This window comes from Rosa rugosa, chromosome 7 (genome assembly GCF_958449725.1).
Source record: "Rosa rugosa chromosome 7, drRosRugo1.1, whole genome shotgun sequence".
In the NCBI taxonomy this organism is placed as follows: Eukaryota; Viridiplantae; Streptophyta; class Magnoliopsida; order Rosales; family Rosaceae; genus Rosa; species Rosa rugosa.
The window spans coordinates 30,957,195-30,976,900 of NC_084826.1; the positions used below are offsets into that span (position 1 = coordinate 30,957,195).

The window sequence follows — 19,706 nt, forward strand, 5'->3', positions numbered from 1 at the left end:
ATATATACTGAATATCTAATCTGACGGTTCAAAAAATTGTATGGATTAAAATCAACGGTTAATAATAAAGTAAATGTGTTTTAAACCCAAAAAAAATTGAAAAAATAAAAGAAAATTTTCTAAAAAATCAGAAAAATGTTTTTTACCCGTTGGAACAGTAACTTTAACAACTTCTATAAATACCAACCATCTTCTTCATAATTTTTCACTCCAAAACATCTCCAAAGTTGAGATAGAAAATCTTATCTTATCACGTGGTAAATAAAATCTCAACCGAGATAGAGATAAGACATCGGATCCGAATAGCATTGACACGTGGCACGAATATATAGATTCCCAAAAATAAATAAATATTTTTTTTTAATCGATTAATGACGATATATTATATAACATAATTATGTATGATATATAAGTTCATATTGTAGTTAATTAATTCTCTAAAATTATTAATTTATTAAATGACTTTGGCTTTTGACTAAACATGGTTGGAGATGGAAAAATTGAATGAATAGTGATGACACTAGGAGAGTCAAATTTTGCATATGGCTTTGGCTTATGACTAAATGGTTTGAGATGCTCTAATATTCCGGGCCTCCAGCATGGGTAAAACTAAATTACTTGTTATTATCTTTTACTTATGGGTTTAAAAAAAAAATTTAACAGTGAGTGACCCGCAATTCTGAGTGACCAAATTCTACAAGGAGGCTGGGACCCCATCTGGTCCCAAGCGAGTGCCTCCGTCTCTGCTTTGAGCCAGGGTTATATATGCTTACGCGAATTTAGGGTAAGATGAAGGAAGCAAAGTAGACACAGTCTTCGCATTTCTCATTCAAAACTTGATGATTGACTGATTGATAAGGATATTCTTGTGCTGCATTTTCCTTCAGGCTTTGAAATTTGAGCAGAGAGGGACTGAATGGACCAGGTTAGTCTCTCACTTTTCCCTTTCTTTCGATTTTGTCAAATTTTGAATCCGAGTTTGCGTTAAATCTGTATCTGATTGTGATGTTGGTGGTGCGATTCAAGTACGAGAAAGTTGAGAAGATCGGCGAAGGGACTTACGGAGTGGTTTACAAGGCTCGTGATCGTGTTACGAATGAGACTATAGCTCTCAAGAAGATTCGGTTGGAGCAGGAAGATGAGGGAGTGCCTAGCACCGCCATTAGAGAGATTTCTCTACTCAAGGAAATGCAGCACGGCAACATTGTCAGGTATCTCCTTACATTTTTCAGAGTGAGTTTTTTTTTTTTTTTTTTTTCTTCCTGATTTACAGCTTTAATTTACATGTTTCGGCATTCGATTCGATGTGAATCGTAAGTCTAGTAGAGTATTGGAAGTAGGCTATGCATTTAATAAGACTTTGATATGTTACTTTTTGGGGTGTTTGATTGATTTATATGAGAGCATGTTGTTTTTCGTGGTTGTGATGTGTGAGAGAGATGCATTTTCTTGTATAGAAGGCAATCTGTGTCGTGTTGAAACATTTCAAGTTTGGGTTCTTAGGCACCTGTCATGTTTCGTCAATGCTTGGTCGCGTAGCAAGACTATTCGTATTTGATTTTGATGGGTATCTGCTTGGCAGGTTACAGGATGTAGTGCACAGTGAGAAGCGCTTGTATCTGGTGTTTGAGTACCTCGACTTGGATCTGAAGAAACATATGGATTCTACTCCTGATTTTGCAAAGGATCCCCGCCAAATAAAAGTGTGTGATTGCTTTCTGCTCTTTGTGAACTATGCTGTAGTGTTTACTTTAGAAACTTATATATCAGAGAATTGGTAGTTATGTGATAACAGATTAAAGAGATTAGTATTACATATCAGATGAAGACAATTCCTTAAATTGTACCCCTCGTGAATGTGTTTAGAAAGATTGTAGGGGAGATGCTTATAAACTCATGCAGATAAACTTATCAGGCTATCAGCTGGAGAATTTTCATATGGCTGCATGATTTCGTATTTGTCATTTATTTCATTGTGTACCCTGTGCTTAGTTTGGAGGACCAAATGAAATATTTTGTGACCCATTGGTGTATGATGATGTTTATGCTTGCTTCTAGTTGCTACTGCCGTCACCTTTTATCAAGCTTGCAATCATTTCTTTGTTATATAGTTCATCGTGGATTCTGATAATAAGCTCTTGTGATATTACATACAACAGAATGTCATTCAGTCATGTCCCCTTTCTGCAGTTGTTCCTTTATCAGATTCTCCGAGGCATTGCTTATTGTCATTCACATAGAGTTCTTCATCGCGATCTGAAACCCCAGAATCTGCTGATAGATCGCCGTACTAATGCACTCAAACTTGCAGATTTCGGACTGGCCCGAGCATTTGGTATTCCTGTTAGGACATTTACTCATGAGGTCTGAATGTCTCTCTATTAGGTCATGATATTTAGTTGTTGCAATAACATTATAGCTTTCCTCTTATGTTTAATCGATAGCAATGGAAACTGTCCAAAATAGGTTACAGCTTGTACCAATGATACAATGCAGAACTACTTTACTGAATAAAACTCACGTAGAAGCTTGGTACCACTTGGAAGCTGGACTAGTCATTTTTATTAACAAATCATAGTGGCCTTTTGTTGTTTTAGATGTGATTGGTGTAGCTACTTTATCACTAACTTGGATAGCTGTGAGATCAATGTAACTTTTGTAATTTCTAATTGAAACATAGTTGTTTGTTGGTAGCAATCAATGATTCAAGTAAATAGTATGCTTTATAGTATGGTACTTTAGCCAATGTTTTAAGGAGAGATGCATTAAGAAAGAAAAAAGTCAATGCATGTAAGATTTTAGACATACAAAAAGACTTAATATGAGTTCGCCTATGACTACACAAAGTTCATATCTGTTTGCACCAGTGTTGGATCAGGGAAAACTAAACGATCACATCTTCAGTCCTCATATTACTTTTAGGCTTATGTTAATAATCATTGGTGATCTGTGTAGGTGGTCACGCTCTGGTACAGAGCACCGGAGATATTGCTTGGATCCCGCCATTACTCTACACCAGTTGATGTGTGGTCAGTGGGTTGTATATTTGCTGAGATGGTAAACCAACGGCCTTTATTTCCTGGGGATTCTGAGATTGATGAATTGTTCAAGATATTTAGGTGAAAGATTCCCAACCAAATCTGTGATTCTCTTTCCTTTTTTTTTTCTTTTTTGGAAGACATGCAGCGGGATGTCTAATCTATGCTATCATTCTTACACTGTTGCTTTTTATGTGAAGAATCTTGGGTACTCCAAATGAGGATACATGGCCTGGAGTGAGTAGTATGCCTGATTTTAAATCTTCCTTTCCTAAGTGGCCTTCTAAGGTATTCTACTCTATGTGTGTTATCTACTCCCATTGTAAATCCTCAGTTTTTGTGTTAGTGAAGCATTGAATGAGCATCCTTTATTTTGCAGGACTTGGCAACTCTAGTTCCAAATCTTGAATCAGCTGGTGTTGATCTTCTTTGTGTAAGTTGTTTACAAACACTTGCTGCACCTCTGTGATTTAATAGTGGGTTCTACATGTGTCCCTGGTCAGTCTCACTAAATTGTTTGTTCTGGTATATTGAGAGTTCTTGAGTTCCCACTGGGAGACAAGATGATAGGGTCATAACCCTTGAATATTGTATATACAAATTTGTTCTGTAGTAAGTTTTCTTTTCTCCTTGTTCCTGAGATGTCCTAAGCTTTGAGTAAAATTTGACATTCAATTTTAAAAAACAAGAAAGAAAGTTTTCTGTGCTTAGATGGAGGCTAGAAGTAGTTTTATTGGTGATTCCTGCTGTCCATGTTACAACTGCATATAGTTAGTTTCTTCTACTAACTTGTGGACTTGGGTTGACTTTTCAAATACAAAATGTTTATCTCTTCTCTTATGTTTCAGAAAATGCTCTGCTTGGATCCCAGCAAAAGGATTACAGCCAGGAGTGCTCTTGAGCATGAATACTTCAAAGATATTCCATTTGTACCCTGATTCTGTCTTCACTTTGTGCTGAGTGTTTATACTATAGCCTAGCATCCTGAACTTGGTTGGAACGACAATAGTGTGTTGCTCTTGTGATTTTTTCCCCCTCAATTCCTCGACCGTTCTGATTATGTTGATTTGGCTTTCAGCAGACATGTTATCATCAATTACTGTCTGCTCCCAGTTTTTTGTTTTCCTCTTCCATTTTACCTTTCAAAGATATGCATGTGGTGGTGGCATTTTCTAAGTGCTTGTAATTGGCAATACATGTCCTAATGTCCTATGAGAAACAATTTTTCCTCGAGGAATGTAAAAGATAGGTTTTGTTTTTGATATGCTCTCAATTCACATGTTCTGTGAAAATACTATAATTACTTCAATCTTCCTACTTAAGCAGATTGGCCCTGATTTTAATTCTTTGTTAATGTTTCATTTCTTTGAGAATTCAATATTTTTGGGAAATTGCAGTTATTGAGAATTGAGATATAGTGTGCGCCATCTTATGTTGTCAATTGAGGGAGTAGTCTTTAGTCTTTGGAAGCATAGAACGTGAAAGCAAGGGATCACTCAACGAATGGACGGGATCGAGGGAGGGAGGGAGAGAGGGAGGCAAGAACCATATTAATCGTTTCTTGTCATGTGCATGTGTTTCTGAACTATACTTTCAGAGGATTGGTGATCCGAAGACTCTGAATCTTAGCTTAACTACAAGAATGTTTAACCAAGTTTTTCTTGCTACACCCGTATGTGCTTGCGCTTCCATGGACAATAAAAGTTGTAACATGTAGTTATTATAAACTTGAATAAACGCTAACCTTGACAGTCTGTAGTGACATTGTTACAGAGTGCAGAATTGAGCTTTACTTTGGATTGTCATAAAAATTATACGGGTTAGAGGACTAGTTTCTGTAGTGTTGGAGGTGGTTCCATAGCAAATTAGCTTGGCATGATGAGTGGAGTGAGTGTAAGTTGTGATAAGTAATCTCTGCCGGAGTGTGGTAAAGGAGAACTGTAAATTCTGAAATGGGAACCTACCTCCCGTTACGAGTTAGATGACGCTTCAGTTCAATTCTGAAATTAGCTCGTCTTCCTTGCAATTCCCTCCGACTTCTACAAATGTGCTTGTTCTGCAAAGTTGGGTTGTCTCTGTTTAGGCTTTTTAAGTTTTTGTTTGCTGTTCTTTTTGGAGCAGCCTAATGGCTTTTGTCATCTTGTTTCTTTGGGACGTGTGCTATCTCTTGCTCTCTGCCCATTCCATTAGGTCTGGTATGTTTGTTTGTAATTGTTGATTGTTTCTGGTCTGGCTTCTTCTTGAGGCTTGGCTCTGTTTTATTTGATTATCCATTTTTAAAAAGAGGAAAAACAAAGAAATGGAAAGGAAAGTAGAAGACCTTATATATGATCATGGCTATAAAGTAATATGTACAGATTGTGTCCATCCTTGAAACACTTCGTCTTGCTTCAAAGCAATGTCGAGCCGTGTGCCATAGTTTTCTTACCTAATTCATCTCCAAGTGTGATGGGATCATGTGACTCCAGTTAAACAAAACACTAGTGTTTGGGTAGTTTATATGATTGATAAATGTGTAGAGGCATAAACATCTTTCAGATATTCTCTTCCTAAATTTTGCTTCTCTTGCTTTCTCTGAGGTGTTGTCAAAAGGAAGCAAGTAGCAGGCCAGAGAAGACTTACCAGAAAAGGGATGAGAAAGAGAGACAGAATTGAAGCAAAAGCAATGTGAGAAGGTACAATAAGAGGAAATTGGAAGTGAAATTGGAATCGTGACAAATGCAGAAAATGAAGAGCCTTGGGGGAAATGGCAGCAGTGGGAGGCTATCCATGGAGGAGAATGAGGATGAAGAGACTTCGAGACTGGCCATATTAACCTTCCAAGCTAGAGAAGAGGAGATTGAGAGGAAGAAGATGGAAGTGAAGGAGAGGGTTGAACTTCAATTAGGTCGTGCGGAGGAAGAAACTAGGCGCTTGGCACAAATTTGGGAAGTAAGTTCAAGAAACCCAATAATAGAGGATAGCATATCTAACTGCAATCACTTATCAATTTGTTTTTAGTGACTTTAGTTCTTACGACTATTGAAATAGGATCCTTGATGTACATCTTTTGTGATATGGCGTCTGTGCTCAAAACCAACTTCTTGTTAGACTTACGATTTAATATTAGAGATGTTATTGACACTTTCAGAAAGTCATTCTGTACTTAAAAGTTAATATTTTATTGGTTCAAACGTTGCATTATAGCATGGTTTTTCCACATGATTTTTCTTATTTATATATTTTAAATTTACAATGTAGTAGGAGCTTGAAGCAATGGCAGATCCGATGAGGAAGGAACTTGCAAATGTAAGGAAGAAAATCGACATGGTTAATCGAGAGCTGAAGCCCTTGGGACTCAGCTGCCAGAAGAAGGTGCTACATGCTCTTTTTTCTAAAACTATACTTCAGCTAGCTAGTCCTTCACTCAACAATACATGTCAGTGCATATGCATCTGCAGACCTTATACATACCTCAAGATGAATACAATTGAACAAACATGGTATTATTGGCAACAGGAAAAAGAATACAAGGAAGTCCTGGAGAGCTTCAATGAAAAGAACAAAGAAAAGTCTCAACTTGTAACCACAATGATGGAGGTAAATTCCTGATGCTCATTTGCTCTCGATTTCTTTATTTAGTGTCCAGACCCCAAATTTATTTACTATATTCCTTTCTTAATCACTTGGTGATTCTTCTTCCAATTTCTTGTACTCTTGCTTACCAGCTTCTGACTGAGAGTGAGAGGTTGAGGATGCAAAAGCTAGAGGAGCTGAGCAAGAACATAGAACTATCACATTAATTGAAACGCCCTGATGCTTCAGTGGACTACCTTCTAATTTCTATATGCTATTCTTTTTCCTTAGATAAATACTATTATTATCTTTTTGAATGAGCAAGTATGGATGTAATAAAATTCTGGGTATACTATACTGTTAAGTTCACTATTGTAACCAAGTTGATTTTGTGGCCATGTGTTACTAGGCACATTATGGGCTACAGAGGTTTTTTTTTTTGTCCGTCTGAAATGGGATACAGTGGTTAAGTTTTGGAAAAGAATATAATTAATCGATAAAATGAAGGGAGAAAAATGTAATATCAGAAATCAGCCTCTCGAAACACGTGCTACCAAAACTATAACATTCATGCGATTCTCTTCCTCCCTCCATGTTCTTCCCCGTTATGTTTCACTCAACACAAACAAGTCCACCCTGTCAATCTATTAAAAAATAATGAGTGGAAAATAATTTGACAGATTTTGGGAGATCTTGTTTTGTTGTGCCGTTGAGTCACCACCCTGTCATTTGACAGATGAGTTTGATAGGAGCTAGCTTACCACCCGAATCATCATAATAATACATGATCACTCAACACCATTCATCAGTCAAAACCACTGAGCAACACTCTACCTTTCTGCCAAGAGAAACAAAATGGAGTTCGAGAAGATCAAGGTCGCCAATCCCATCGTTGAGATGGACGGTGAGCACTGATTGGATTGCTTCTCATTTAGTCTTTAGTCTTTTATAAGCAACCCCATATTCAAATAGTTAACTGCTAATTAAGTGTCAAAGTGTTAAAGAGAATTTCTGTACATTTCTTCTCTGATCGAGTATAAACGTTACATTTGCATCTGCTTATATAGACATCGACTCGACAACAGCTCTAATGTGCTATACAGTCAATTATGGTGAGTGTTAGCTTAGAGCAAATCAGGACAGATGTGTATGGTGATGAGCAATGCTAGTCTTGGTTCATAGGCTCCTCCTTGTCTTGGTTTGGTCTCTGCCTGCTCCACTCTTCCATTCAGATGGAATGTTGATGGCCAGACTGTCTGAGTAGGGCTGAATTGTTACCAAACTCCAATCCTCTAGTTATGACTTGTTTAGGATTGTCGCCAGGTTTTAATCCTAGACTAGGATGGTGTGGTGGATTTAGTTTTCATCTGAATGTCTTTTCCACTTTGGTCTGGCTCATCACCTTGAATCATCTTTTACTCTTTTTCAATACATGTTATTGCCTGTCAAGAGCCCAAGATAGAACTGTAAAATGACCTATTCGCTTATCTAAATGGAGCAGGACTCTTTAATATGCTAATAAAGATCTGTAAAAGTAATCATCTCTGTGATCGGCAAGTGCTTGATTTATATTATTCTGAAAATGTCTGTAATTGGAATTTCTGGACACCCCTCATATGCATTTTGCTCGAGCTCTTATTGATGGAATGAATGAATTTGATTCATGCTTCAAGCAATTTACAGGATTTATGAATTAACTACATCCTAAATCATTGTTTGCAAGCACTTTGTGTGTCACATGTATTTCATGTCTGAAAAGATTTCGGTATTGATCATTTATTCAAAATTTTATCAAGAAAATCCAGTATTGTTTAGACAAGAGTCATCGAAAATATCCCTTTTCAAGTCTTATTTAAATTTCACCCATGCCAATATTCTTGATCCTTGGAAAATGGAATGGACCCTGAGAGCCCATGGCACACAACACACTTGTAGACTTCATACACATTCAATCCAAATTTGCAAATGTCATACTCTCTGTACATGGGTTGAAGAAATTTTACTTTCCTCTTTCTCATACTATTAGTCTTTTGATATCTGGGGCAGGAGATGAGATGACTCGAGTTTTCTGGAAATCAATTAAGGATAAGGTGATTTGATTTTACTCTATGTTCTCTCTCTAATCTATATGTATACGTATATATATATATATATTATCCGGTTTATCATTTTCAAGTCAACATCTTGATTCCTTATGTCAGCTCTTCTCTGTTGTTACATTTGTAGCTTATTTTCCCCTTTTTGGATCTGGACATCAAGTACTTTGACCTTGGTCTTCCTCATCGTGATGCCACTAATGATAAAGTTACTGTTGAAAGTGCAGAGGCAACTCTTAGGTGAGTCTTATTCTCCACCTAAATTTCTAAGTATGATATTTTTCTCCAAATTGTGTAGTAAGAAAAGAACGAGCCTCAGTAACTTTTTGACTTTCTTATGTTATTCTGGTATTCATGTTGCATCTCTAAGACTTGGTATCTTAGGTACAATGTAGCAATCAAATGCGCCACTGTTTCAACAGGTATACGCTTTCTGAACATGTTAGAATTTGGGCATTCATATGTTCTTGTTGAACTCCATGTTTACCGCTTTAGTAGCATATTAATATTTTTAATCCACACTAGGGAACACAACATCCATAATCTTGGAGTTATAATGTGACAGATGCCAATCGCATGAAGGAGTATAACTTAAAGCAACTGTGGAGGAGTCCCAATGTGACTATTAGGAACATTTTGAATGGTTAGTGAACTTGAAGCTGTAAACTTCTCTTCTGCACATTCATGGGTAAATTTATTACAAGGGTTTCTGGCTTTCTTCAGGTACTGTTTTCAGAGAACCGATTCTTTGCAAGAACGTTCCTCGCCTTATCCCAGGTATTATCATTTCTTGTTATGTCTATATTGTTTCGTTGGAGTAGAACCATGCTGATTCTTGGTGTTTTCTGCAGGCTGGACAAAGGCAATATGCATTGGAAGACATGCTTTCGGTGATCAATATCGATCAATTGATTTAGTCATAAAAGGACCTGGGAAACTGAAATTGCTTTTTGGTAAATTACATGTGCATGATATTTTACAGAATTATGTATATCGTTTGTTTTAGAAATTGTTCTGAATACAAACTAAAACTTGAGTAAAGAAAGGATTCTCCTGTCATTTGTTGTCTTATTACTTGGTAAATTTGGGATTTCTGAGAAAAAATTGAAAATGTTTGCAGTTCCAGAAGGAAAGGATGAGAAGACTGAACTGGATGTATACAACTTTACAGGGGAAGGGGGAGTTGCACTTGCCATGTGCAACGTTGATGAGGTTTGATTTGCTAATCCATGGTGTTTTAATTGAAACAGTTGCTCGATCGCAGCGAGTAAGCCTTTTGCTTCTTTTGTTGTGTATGTTTTTTTGTGTGCATGCAGTCAATCCGTGCTTTTGCAGAGGCTTCTATGACCACAGCTTATGAGAAAAAGTGGCCTCTTTATCTTAGCACAAAAAATACTGTTCTTAAGAAGTACGATGGAAGGTATGCATATTCTCTATTGGCTTTTTATTAATATATATCTAGGATTTTCTTTATCATTCTCCAAGTTATGTCTATACTTTTTTTCTTTCCTAAACCCTTATTTGTTCCTGAGATAAGATTCAAGGACATATTTCAAGAAGTATATGAAGCCCAGTGGAAATCTAAGTATGAAGCTGCTGGCATATGGTGAGGAACTTGGTGATTTTGCATTCCTATGATGGATTTTTAGGTCTATTGCTTATTTATTGACTTTATATATATGATTGGATTGGAAGGTATGAACATCGTCTCATTGATGATATGGTGGCTTATGCACTTAAAAGCGAAGGTGGTTTTGTTTGGGCATGCAAGAATTATGATGGAGATGTACAAAGTGATTTCTTAGCCCAAGGTTTGTATGACAGACTTCTAGCAACCCTTTTTTTCTTCTGTTTATCATCATCTAGCCCAAGTTATAGTTTCTAACTTTTGGTTGCATTATAGGTTTTGGATCTCTTGGATTGATGACTTCAGTACTGGTATGCTATAACTTCTTTGGTGTCTACTTTCTCTTTCCTATCCACCTTCCCTTCCATCATGACGCAGTCGGATTGATCGGATTGATAAACTAGGTTTACCAGCAATAAACCTAACAAAGAAATCTGGAGTCCACCAGAGATAAAAGAGAAAATCTCTAATTTTATTGATAAAAGATGAAAGATAGGTTTGCCGTCGCTTAAGGCGGCTTAAATAAGAGAAAATAAACCCTAGGGCGACTAACAATGAAACCCTAAAGCCCATGGGTAAAAACGAAAACAACCCGAAAATAACTAGGAAAACCAAAACGGGTAAAAATAGAAAAACGCATTTTTGAGGCCCTAAACGACCCCGAAAGCCCGAAAAAAGTTTGATTTCTGGCGCGATTCCCTTTCCGGAAAGGTAAGGTGCGTCCCAATCGGACTCCGAAGAGCTGTTTCGCGTCTACTAGTCACTTTTCGTTTTCCTCCTTTAGCACGATCCAACTGTTCTTCAAATTGGGCTGCCATCTGTTCTGCATCAGTCTCCTCTACCTCCGAAGAACTCGACCCCGAGTTCTCTTCAGGATAAAGAGCCTCATCTTCACGAAACTCATGCAGATCAGCAACATTGAAAGTGTTAGAAATGCCCATCGAATCTGGAAGTGCAACAACATAAGCATTATCATTGATCTTCTTCACCACTTTAAAAGGACCATATTTTCTGGGCTTCAGCTTGTTATAGGTACCAACAGGAAATCGCTCCTTCCTCAGGAACGCCATCACGTCATCACCTTCCTGGAACACTTTAACTCGCCTATGCTTGTCAGCTGCAGCTTTATACTTTGCATTAGTTTGTTCCAGCTTGGCCTTAACAGATTCTCTAACAAACTGCACATCCTTGGCCATGCTTTCAGCCGCAACACTAATACCAGGAACTTTAGGAAGCTGTACCAAATCCACCACATGTCGAGGAACAGCAGTATAAACCAAGGAGAATGGGGACTTCCCTGTTGCACTATGCACAGCACTGTTATAAGCAAACTCCACCTGTGGCAAAGCATAATCCCACTGTTTGGGGCGATCTCCACAAACACTGCGGACCATGTTACCTAACGTTCTGTTGGTAACCTCGGTCTGCCCATCAGTTTGAGGATGTGCTGTGCTGCTACGGTTCAAGGCTGTTCCAAACATCCTCCACAACGTAAGCCAAAAGTGACTAAGGAATTTTGTGTCTCTATCAGAGGTGATGGACTTGGGCACTCCATGCAAACGGACCACCTCCCTGAAGAACAATTTGGCTATATTGGACGCATCAGCAGTCTTCTTACAAGCAATAAAGTGCGCCATCTTGGAGAACCTGTCAACTACCACAAACACAGAATCCACACCTCTTTGGGTACGGGGTAATCCCAGCACAAAATCCATAGCAAGGTCCTGCCAAATATCATCAGGAACAGGTAAAGGAAGATAAAGTCCTGTGTTTTGGGACTGACCCTTAGAAACCTGGCAGGTGTAGCACTTCCTCACGATAGTTCCTGCATCCTTTTTCAACTGTGGCCAGAAATACCTCTCCTCAAGGCTAGCAATAGTTTTGTCTCGGCCCAAGTGTCCACTCAATCCCCCTCCATGCAGATCTCTGATCAGTTTCTCCCTCAAAGAAGAACTAGGAATACATAGCCGATTGCCTTTGAATAAATATCCGTCGTTCACATAAAAATCTGCAACTGCATTATTGCTACTACACTTGGTCCAGATCTCCTTAAAATCAGTATCTTCCTCATATAACTCCTTCAAGAGCTCAAACCCCACAATCTCCTGAGCTAAAGTGACCAGCAAGGAAGCCCTCCTACTCAAAGCATCTGCAACCCGGTTAAGAGTACCAGATTTATGCTGAATCACAAAAGGGAATTTCTGCAGAAAACTCACCCACCTTGCATGCATCTTATTCACAGTTTTTTGGCTATTAAGGTACTTCAAGGCTTGATGATTAGTGAACAGTACAAACTCCCTCTGAATCAGGTAGTGCTCCCATTATCTCAATGCCCGGAACACTGCATAAAATTCTTGGTCATAAGTACTCCACTTCTGACGAGCTTCACTCAGCTTTTCACTAAAGAATGCTACTGGTTTCTTCTCCTGTGACAACACAGCACCTACTCCCACACCACTAGCATCACATTCAACCTCAAAGACCTTGTCAAAATTAGGAAGAGCAAGAACTGGTGCAGTGCAAAGTTTCTCCTTGATTAAGGCAAAACTCTTCTCTTGCTCATCTCCCCACTGGAATTTGCCTTTCTTTAAACATTCAGTAATAGGGGCAGTAATAGTACTGAAATTCTTCACAAACCTCCTGTAGAAGGTAGCTAAACCATGAAAGCTCTGCACCTCATAAACTGTTTTTGGAGCTGGCCATTCTCTTATTGCTCGCACCTTCTCTTCATCAACCTGAATGCCTTCTTCTCCAACCACAAATCCCAGAAATAACAGTTTGTTGGTACAGAAAATACACTTCTTCAGGTTAATGTACAGTTTATTTTCCTGTAAAGCTCTCAGAACCTGTTTCAACTGTACCAGATGTTCTTCTTTGGTCCTGCTATAGATCAATATGTCATCAAAATACACTACGACAAAGGAACCAATAAAAGGACGAAGAACCTGGTTCATAAGCCTCATAAAAGTGCTGGGTGCATTAGACAACCCGAATGGCATAACCATCCACTCGAACAAACCATCCTTGCTCTTAAAAGCTGTCTTCCACTCATCTCCTGGTTTGATTCGAATCTGGTGGTAACCACTTCGAAGATCTATCTTGGTAAACACTTTGGAACCCTCCAGCTCATCAAGCATGTCCTCCAAACGAGGAATAAGAAACCTGTACTTCACAGTTATCTTATTTATGGCCCTGCTATCAACACACATCCGCCATTGATTGCCCTTCTTAGGAACAAGGAGGACTGGAACTGCACAAGGACTCATACTCTCACGAATGAACCCTTTTTTCAACAAGTCTTCAATCTGCTCCCTCAAAATCTCATTCTCCTTGGGACTCATTCGGTAATGTGGCAGATTTGGCAAACTAGCTCCAGGAACCAAATCAATCTGATGTTGAATGTCTCTCATAGGTGGTAGTTCATTGGGCAACTCATCTGAAATCAACTCTTCAAACTCTCCCAACATATTCTGCACTTCCTTAGGGATTACCACATCTTCCTTTTCTGCAGCCAACAACCCCTTTATCACCACTGGACAGAAAACTTCAGATTCTTTAAAGGCCCTCTCCATCTCAAATTCACTGCTAGACAAGGTCAGGAAACTCTCCCCTTTCTTTCCATCAGATTTCTCAAATTGACACACAGGAGCCATAGCAATTTTATGACTATTCCACATAAACATCATCACATCATCTTTGCCTTTATAAATCACATCCACATCATATTTCCAAGGTCGTCCAAATAAAATATGACAAGCATCCATATCAATAATATCACATAGAACTTCATCTTTATAATGTTTACCAATGGATACCGGTACTTTGCAGGAATCAGTAACTCGAACTTGTGGACCTTTCTTGACCCAACCAAGAGAATAAGGTGCTTCATGAGGCTGCGTAGGTAACTGCAAGTATTCCACCAGCTTCTTGGCTACAAAGTTTTCACAGCTCCCATTATCCACAATTAAATTGCACACTTTGTTATTGATGGAACAAAATGACCTGAAAATATTGCGTCGCTGCCCATCTTCTTTAGGACATAATAAGACCCGCTGCAACACAATATTAACCTTTTCAGGAGACTCCTCCTCCGCAAACTCAGCCCCATCATAATCACCATCTCTCCCAACTTCTTCTTCATCCTCATCATAATCATCTATATGGGCAGTTTGTCTCCTCTCAGGACACACATTAGATCTATGCCCAGGCTTGTTGCATCGATAACAGACATCTGTTGTAGGTCTAGCGTAAGGATTATTAAGCCTTTGGTTCGGTGCCCTGGTTTGAACACCACTAGAACTGTTAGAACTGCCAACCCCTTTAAAAGGAGGATTGGAAGCCCTAAAAGCGTTTTCTGATCTCTGCAGTGTGGTTTTACTCTTGTCAGTTGAGGAGTTTACCAAATCTGTGCTCCTTTGGTAATTATATCTCTGGAAAGAAGAAGCTCGTGAAGGCTTCTCTAACAACTCTGCCTTCAATGCTAGGTTTGAAGCTTCGGCCATAGTATGAACAGTTTGTAACCCAATTTTCTCCTGAATGGAAGGCTTCAGCCCGCTAACATAGCGAGCCACCTTCTGGCCTTCAGTTTCTCCTAGTTCATTACGCTCTGAGTAGCGTAAGAACTCAGCCGTGTAATCAGCCACTGTCCTAGTTCCCTGGACACATTCAATGTACAACCTGTATAGAATCTGCTCATAATCATCTGGCAAGAATCTCTCCATCATCAACTGCTTCATTCTTCGCCATGTTCTAACACCCTGCTTCCTCTGCTTCTTTCGAGTGTTCTGCAATTTATCCCACCAAACTGCAGCAGTACTCTTCAATCTCCATGCAACATGCTTAACCTGCTTGTGTTCAGGAACTTCCATAATCTCAAAGAACCTGTCCACCTGAAGCTGCCAATCTAGATAGTCTTCTACACCCAAGTTGCCCGAAAAGAAAGGAATTTCGGCCTTGACTCTGTAATCCTGGTCAGCTTGTCCTTGTGGTTCATATTGCACAATATCTTCTTCAGACTCAGATTCTGAAGTATGGTCAACAACTTCTCTACGTGGAGCTCGCTGGCCTCCTTCCCCGCCTCTATTCTGATTATTGTTGTTGATGTTGTTGTTGTTGTTGTTGTTGTTCCTCTCACCCAACAATCCACGAATTTCTCCGATCTGATTATTCAAGGAATTGATGGCAGCGGTAAACGCTGTCGTAAGAGCTTCAATATCTGATTTCGTAACTTCACCCATTGCTACTAAGGCAAATAAAAGAGACAGGGAAGACCTGCTCTGATACCACCTGACGCAGTCGGATTGATCGGATTGATAAACTAGGTTTACCAGCAATAAACCTAACAAAGAAATCTGGAGTCCACCAGAGATAAAAGAGAAAATCTCTAATTTTATTGATAAAAGATGAAAGATAGGTTTGCCGTCGCTTAAGGCGGCTTAAATAAGAGAAAATAAACCCTATGGCGACTAACAATGAAACCCTAAAGCCCATGGGTAAAAACGAAAACAACCCGAAAATAACTAGGAAAACCAAAACGGGTAAAAATAGAAAAACGCATTTTTGAGGCCCTAAACGACCCCGAAAGCCCGAAAAAAGTTTGATTTCTGGCACGATTCCCTTTCCGGAAAGGTAAGGTGCGTCTCAATCGGACTCCGAAGAGCTGTTTCGCGTCTACTAGTCACTTTTCGTTTTCCTCCTTTAGCACGATCCAACTGTTCTTCAAATTGGGCTGCCATCTGTTCTGCATCACATCAGAGTCTCAATACACTCTTTGTGTTTTGTGAATCCTTGTCCTTCACTTACTAGAGCGTTTTTCATGACTGCAGGTGTGCCCAGATGGAAAGACTATAGAAGCTGAAGCCGCCCATGGTACAATTACTCGCCATTATAGAATCCACCAAAAAGGAGGTGAAACCAGCACAAACAGCATAGCTTCTATTTTTGCTTGGACAAGAGGGCTTGCACACAGGTACTTTGTAAAGTTCATTCTTCATGTTGATACTCGTCTCTTTTTCAAGGTTGTATGATATAATTTCATGTCGAAAAATTTCGTAACAGGGCAAAGTTGGATGACAATGCTAAACTGTTGGATTTCACTCAGAAGCTGGAAGCAGCTTGTATTGGAACTGTGGAATCTGGGAAAATGACCAAGGATCTTGCGCTAAATATTCATGGACCTAAGTAAGTATCTACTAGTGTGTTGTTTCTTCATCCTTCGTGTGTGTGCATGTCACACTGGGGTTGTGTTTTTCTGCATCTTTGCATGGACAGTGGTTTCATCGTATGCTTATATGGTGTAGGGTTGCTAGGAACCACTACTTGAACACGGAAGTGTTCATTGATGCCGTCGCAGCAGAACTGAGAGCAAAGCTTTCTTGAAAGCATTGTGGGAGCACTTGCAGATTTGATTCTATGCCTCGAAACTAATATCTTTCTGTTTTGTGCTTCATTCCTGGTGTTCTGAGTATTAGCAGCCATAACTTGTGTAAAGTAATGTCAGCTAAAACCAGTCTTTTAGGGTGGCAAATTAACACATGCATTTCATTATAAATGTCAGTTGTCATTTAGTATTTTTGTTTCTCTCATTTCCTTGTGATTTTCCTTTTCATTTATTTCATTATTTTGCCAGTTACATTTCTTCATTTGTTGAACTTAACGAGTTGTGAGTTTTGTTTCATGGTCGGGCAACTGTGCCATTCACCTTTCCTCATACCATAAACAATGGCAAAGTTTGATTTCTACTCTTACCCCTAAAGTTTGTCATTTCTATTGTTCCACAAACTCCAAATGAACATTATCAATCTGGAGTCTGGAGACATCCATTTCATTGTTTGAAGTTAAAAGAATGGATATTGTTCGCTCAAAAATCGTCTTGGCCTCGTGTCACTGGGCCGAGGGCTTCTTTGGCTTACACGTGCCCTTCTGGGGTGGTGACGTGTGCGCGGGCGTGCCAACTTGCGGCCGGGAGGTGTTAGCGAAACTAAATCTTCTCCTGAAATCAAGCCATGGATCTTCTCCATTGAATTACTTGTTAGTTGTTTTGATATATATGGTTATAATTAGTTGTAAATATAGTTAATTCTTGTATCGTAACGGCAACAATTCACTGCTATATATGTGTATCTTTGTAAACAACAATATATGAAAAATCAGTTTCTACATGGTATCAGCAAGTTAGGTTCCTCTTACCTTCTTGTTCTTGATCTTCTGTTCTTGTCTTTCTCCTCGCATGGCTACCACAAACTCATCCTCCACTCCCTCTCCAAACACTGCCCACTTCATCAAACTTACTGAAACCAACTACTTGATTTGGCTTCGTCAACTCAAACCATACCTTATTGGTAATGGTCTTTGGGGCTACATTGATGGTTCCACACCTGCGCCTGAATCCACCATCACGTCCACACCTTCTGATACTCAACCAGCTACTCCCATTCCCAATCCAGACTATGCAAAATGGTTTCAACAAGATCAACTCATTGTCAGTACCCTCACCACCACTTTAACTGAAAATATTGCCCAACTTGCCATTGGATTTGAAACATCCAAAGCCATATGGGACTGCCTTGCCCATGATTACTCCAGCGAGCTGTTTTGATATGGTTATAATTAGCTGTAAATATAGTTTAATTCTTGTATTGTAACGGCAGCAATTCACTGCTATATATGTGTATCTTTGTAAACAGCAATATACGAAAAATCAGTTTCTACAGGAGGCCAAGCGAGGTTTTGTTATAGATTGTAGATCTTGCGCCGATCTGACTTCTGATAAACTGATTGTGGGCCGAGGAAGGATCGATCTCGACCGCGGGGTTCTCTCTGCCTTGAATGCAAGGACTTTAGCACTGATCGGCCTTACCTAGCCGCAGTCTTCATGCTGTGTAACTAGATGATTGAGGTGAAAGTGAAGTGATGATGATTCTTTTTGTGATTTTGTATAAAGTAAATGACGTAAAGTAAACAACAACAAATAAATAGCATAAATGAAAGTGCAGGAATGTAAAAGTGCAGCAAATAAAATGTAGGAAGATAAAGAACAAGAATGTAAACCGTGGGAAAGAAAGTGATGCAAAGTAATAAGTAAAAAGATAAATTGCTGGAATGTAAAGAACGACAATGTAAAGTGCAGGAAAGATAAATACTGGTAAAGAAAACGATAAGATAAGTACGTAAATTAAGATTGATAAGTGTTGCTGAAACGTTGAAATGTATTGAGATAAAATTTGAGTAATCGTGTAGAGCGTTTGGTCGAGGACCTTTAACAATGATGCCTATGGTCCTTTTTATAGTGAAAGATACACTACTGAATAAAGGAAAAGATAAAAATCTTGGTTGTAACTGTCGAGACCGTATTGATTGCATGAATTCAAAGTTGACGGTTACATGCATTTGAATGCAGTAACTGCTAACTTGGGAATTAAAACTCATAATCTCCACGGCTTTTGAATATCCTGAATCCTTTTAACGCGCACCTGCAGCTTATGGCCTTTATGAACTTGATTAACACCATTCGATTGCCGTTATTCATTATGCCACGGCCATTCAATAGCGGTCATCCATTATGTGGCTGCTATTCAACCATTCAACTGCGGTCCTAAGCCAAATTTCTTGTGGACCCTACCCACATGTGTGCCATGTGGGCCTTGCCAAATTTAGGTTCAAATGGATGCCCAACAAAACAGAGAATGGAGATACTTCAAAGATAGATTCTGGAGTTGGGCACCAACAAAACACATGCCCACAAGGGCCAAAAGGTCCAAGCACTATCGATTTTGGTGTAGTTTTTTCATGACCATGAGGGGTTGTTCAAGGGTGCTTTTGCTCATAAAATTGATGTTCATAGTGTCATCGATGAGGAGGTCCTAGCGGTATGTGTGGGTCTGGTCTCGAGGTTAGACTCACATTTGGCACGTAAATAAATTCTTATCCATTGTTTCAAAAATCCCTCTTTAATTACTTGAAGGTTCCGAGTGACTTGGCTTAATTGTCTGCACTTACGTAATTTTCATTTCCATGTTTCTCATATCTTTAGAAAAGGTAATCGTTTGGCGGACATGTTTGCAAATTATGGTACAACTCATGAGGGTTCTATATGGTGAGAGACTCTTCCTACATACAGTGAGGTAGGCCTTGTGCCCTACGTTGTCAGAAATGTCCTATATTGTCCGATTTCATGAACTAATAACACCGAATCTCTTAAAAAAATAAAAAGATGAAAAAAAACTTAAAATTATCATAGTAATTTTGACTAGAAATTTCCAAATTGGATATTAGAATACAAGGTTTAAAATATAGATTAAAACCGAAAAAATATCAAATCCAAACCGAAACTCCTATTTGGGTTTCGCTTTGGATTCCTCATAGGGAAAAATTCACCAACGGTGTCTGGAC

At 38.9% G+C, this 19,706-nt stretch overlaps 3 protein-coding genes across 4 annotated transcripts; all 3 read left to right on the forward strand.

Annotated features, from left to right (window-relative positions):
• The first annotated feature begins 673 nt into the window (after window positions 1-673).
• LOC133720561 (cell division control protein 2 homolog) lies at window positions 674-4,375 on the forward strand. Of its 2 annotated transcripts, XM_062146932.1 has the most exons (9): window positions 674-784; window positions 888-925; window positions 1,027-1,211; window positions 1,583-1,703; window positions 2,191-2,364; window positions 2,956-3,119; window positions 3,239-3,326; window positions 3,418-3,471; window positions 3,887-4,375. In XM_062146932.1, the coding sequence occupies exons 2-9, from the start codon at window positions 917-919 to the stop codon at window positions 3,974-3,976; spliced, it is 885 nt and encodes a 294-aa protein (XP_062002916.1). In that variant the 5' UTR covers window positions 674-784; window positions 888-916; the 3' UTR covers window positions 3,977-4,375. The 2 variants fall into 2 exon arrangements, with proteins under 2 accessions (XP_062002916.1, XP_062002917.1); XM_062146933.1 differs by having other exon boundaries at window positions 784-925.
• A 953-nt stretch (window positions 4,376-5,328) lies between these two features.
• Window positions 5,329-6,917, forward strand: LOC133720563 (uncharacterized). Its single transcript, XM_062146934.1, has 4 exons — window positions 5,329-5,969; window positions 6,282-6,392; window positions 6,537-6,617; window positions 6,746-6,917. The coding sequence occupies exons 1-4, from the start codon at window positions 5,757-5,759 to the stop codon at window positions 6,818-6,820; spliced, it is 480 nt and encodes a 159-aa protein (XP_062002918.1). The 5' UTR covers window positions 5,329-5,756; the 3' UTR covers window positions 6,821-6,917.
• Window positions 6,918-7,279: 362 nt separating this feature from the next.
• Window positions 7,280-17,037, forward strand: LOC133720560 (isocitrate dehydrogenase [NADP]-like). Its single transcript, XM_062146931.1, has 15 exons — window positions 7,280-7,497; window positions 8,640-8,683; window positions 8,820-8,929; window positions 9,074-9,111; window positions 9,255-9,332; window positions 9,413-9,466; window positions 9,541-9,642; window positions 9,810-9,901; window positions 10,006-10,109; window positions 10,227-10,295; window positions 10,385-10,500; window positions 10,593-10,627; window positions 16,142-16,284; window positions 16,374-16,496; window positions 16,616-17,037. Exons 1-15 carry the CDS (start codon window positions 7,449-7,451, stop codon window positions 16,692-16,694), a joined length of 1,236 nt encoding a protein of 411 aa, XP_062002915.1. The 5' UTR covers window positions 7,280-7,448; the 3' UTR covers window positions 16,695-17,037.
• The last annotated feature ends 2,669 nt before the right edge of the window (window positions 17,038-19,706 follow it).

Bases quoted from the DNA above. Each gene is read 5' to 3' on its own strand.
- LOC133720561 (XM_062146932.1), top strand. The intron at 1,212-1,582 runs GTATCTCCTTAC...TCTGCTTGGCAG, and splicing joins CAGCACGGCAACATTGTCAG to GTTACAGGATGTAGTGCACA. The intron at 3,327-3,417 runs GTATTCTACTCT...TTTATTTTGCAG, and splicing joins TTCCTAAGTGGCCTTCTAAG to GACTTGGCAACTCTAGTTCC.
- LOC133720563 (XM_062146934.1), top strand. From the start codon at position 5,757: ATGCAGAAAATGAAGAGCCTTGGGGGAAATGGCAGCAGTGGGAGGCTA. The intron at 5,970-6,281 runs GTAAGTTCAAGA...ACAATGTAGTAG, and splicing joins GCTTGGCACAAATTTGGGAA to GAGCTTGAAGCAATGGCAGA. The intron at 6,393-6,536 runs GTGCTACATGCT...TATTGGCAACAG, and splicing joins GACTCAGCTGCCAGAAGAAG to GAAAAAGAATACAAGGAAGT.
- LOC133720560 (XM_062146931.1), top strand. From the start codon at position 7,449: ATGGAGTTCGAGAAGATCAAGGTCGCCAATCCCATCGTTGAGATGGAC. The intron at 10,501-10,592 runs GTTTGTATGACA...GTTGCATTATAG, and splicing joins AAGTGATTTCTTAGCCCAAG to GTTTTGGATCTCTTGGATTG. The intron at 16,497-16,615 runs GTAAGTATCTAC...TATATGGTGTAG, and splicing joins CTAAATATTCATGGACCTAA to GGTTGCTAGGAACCACTACT.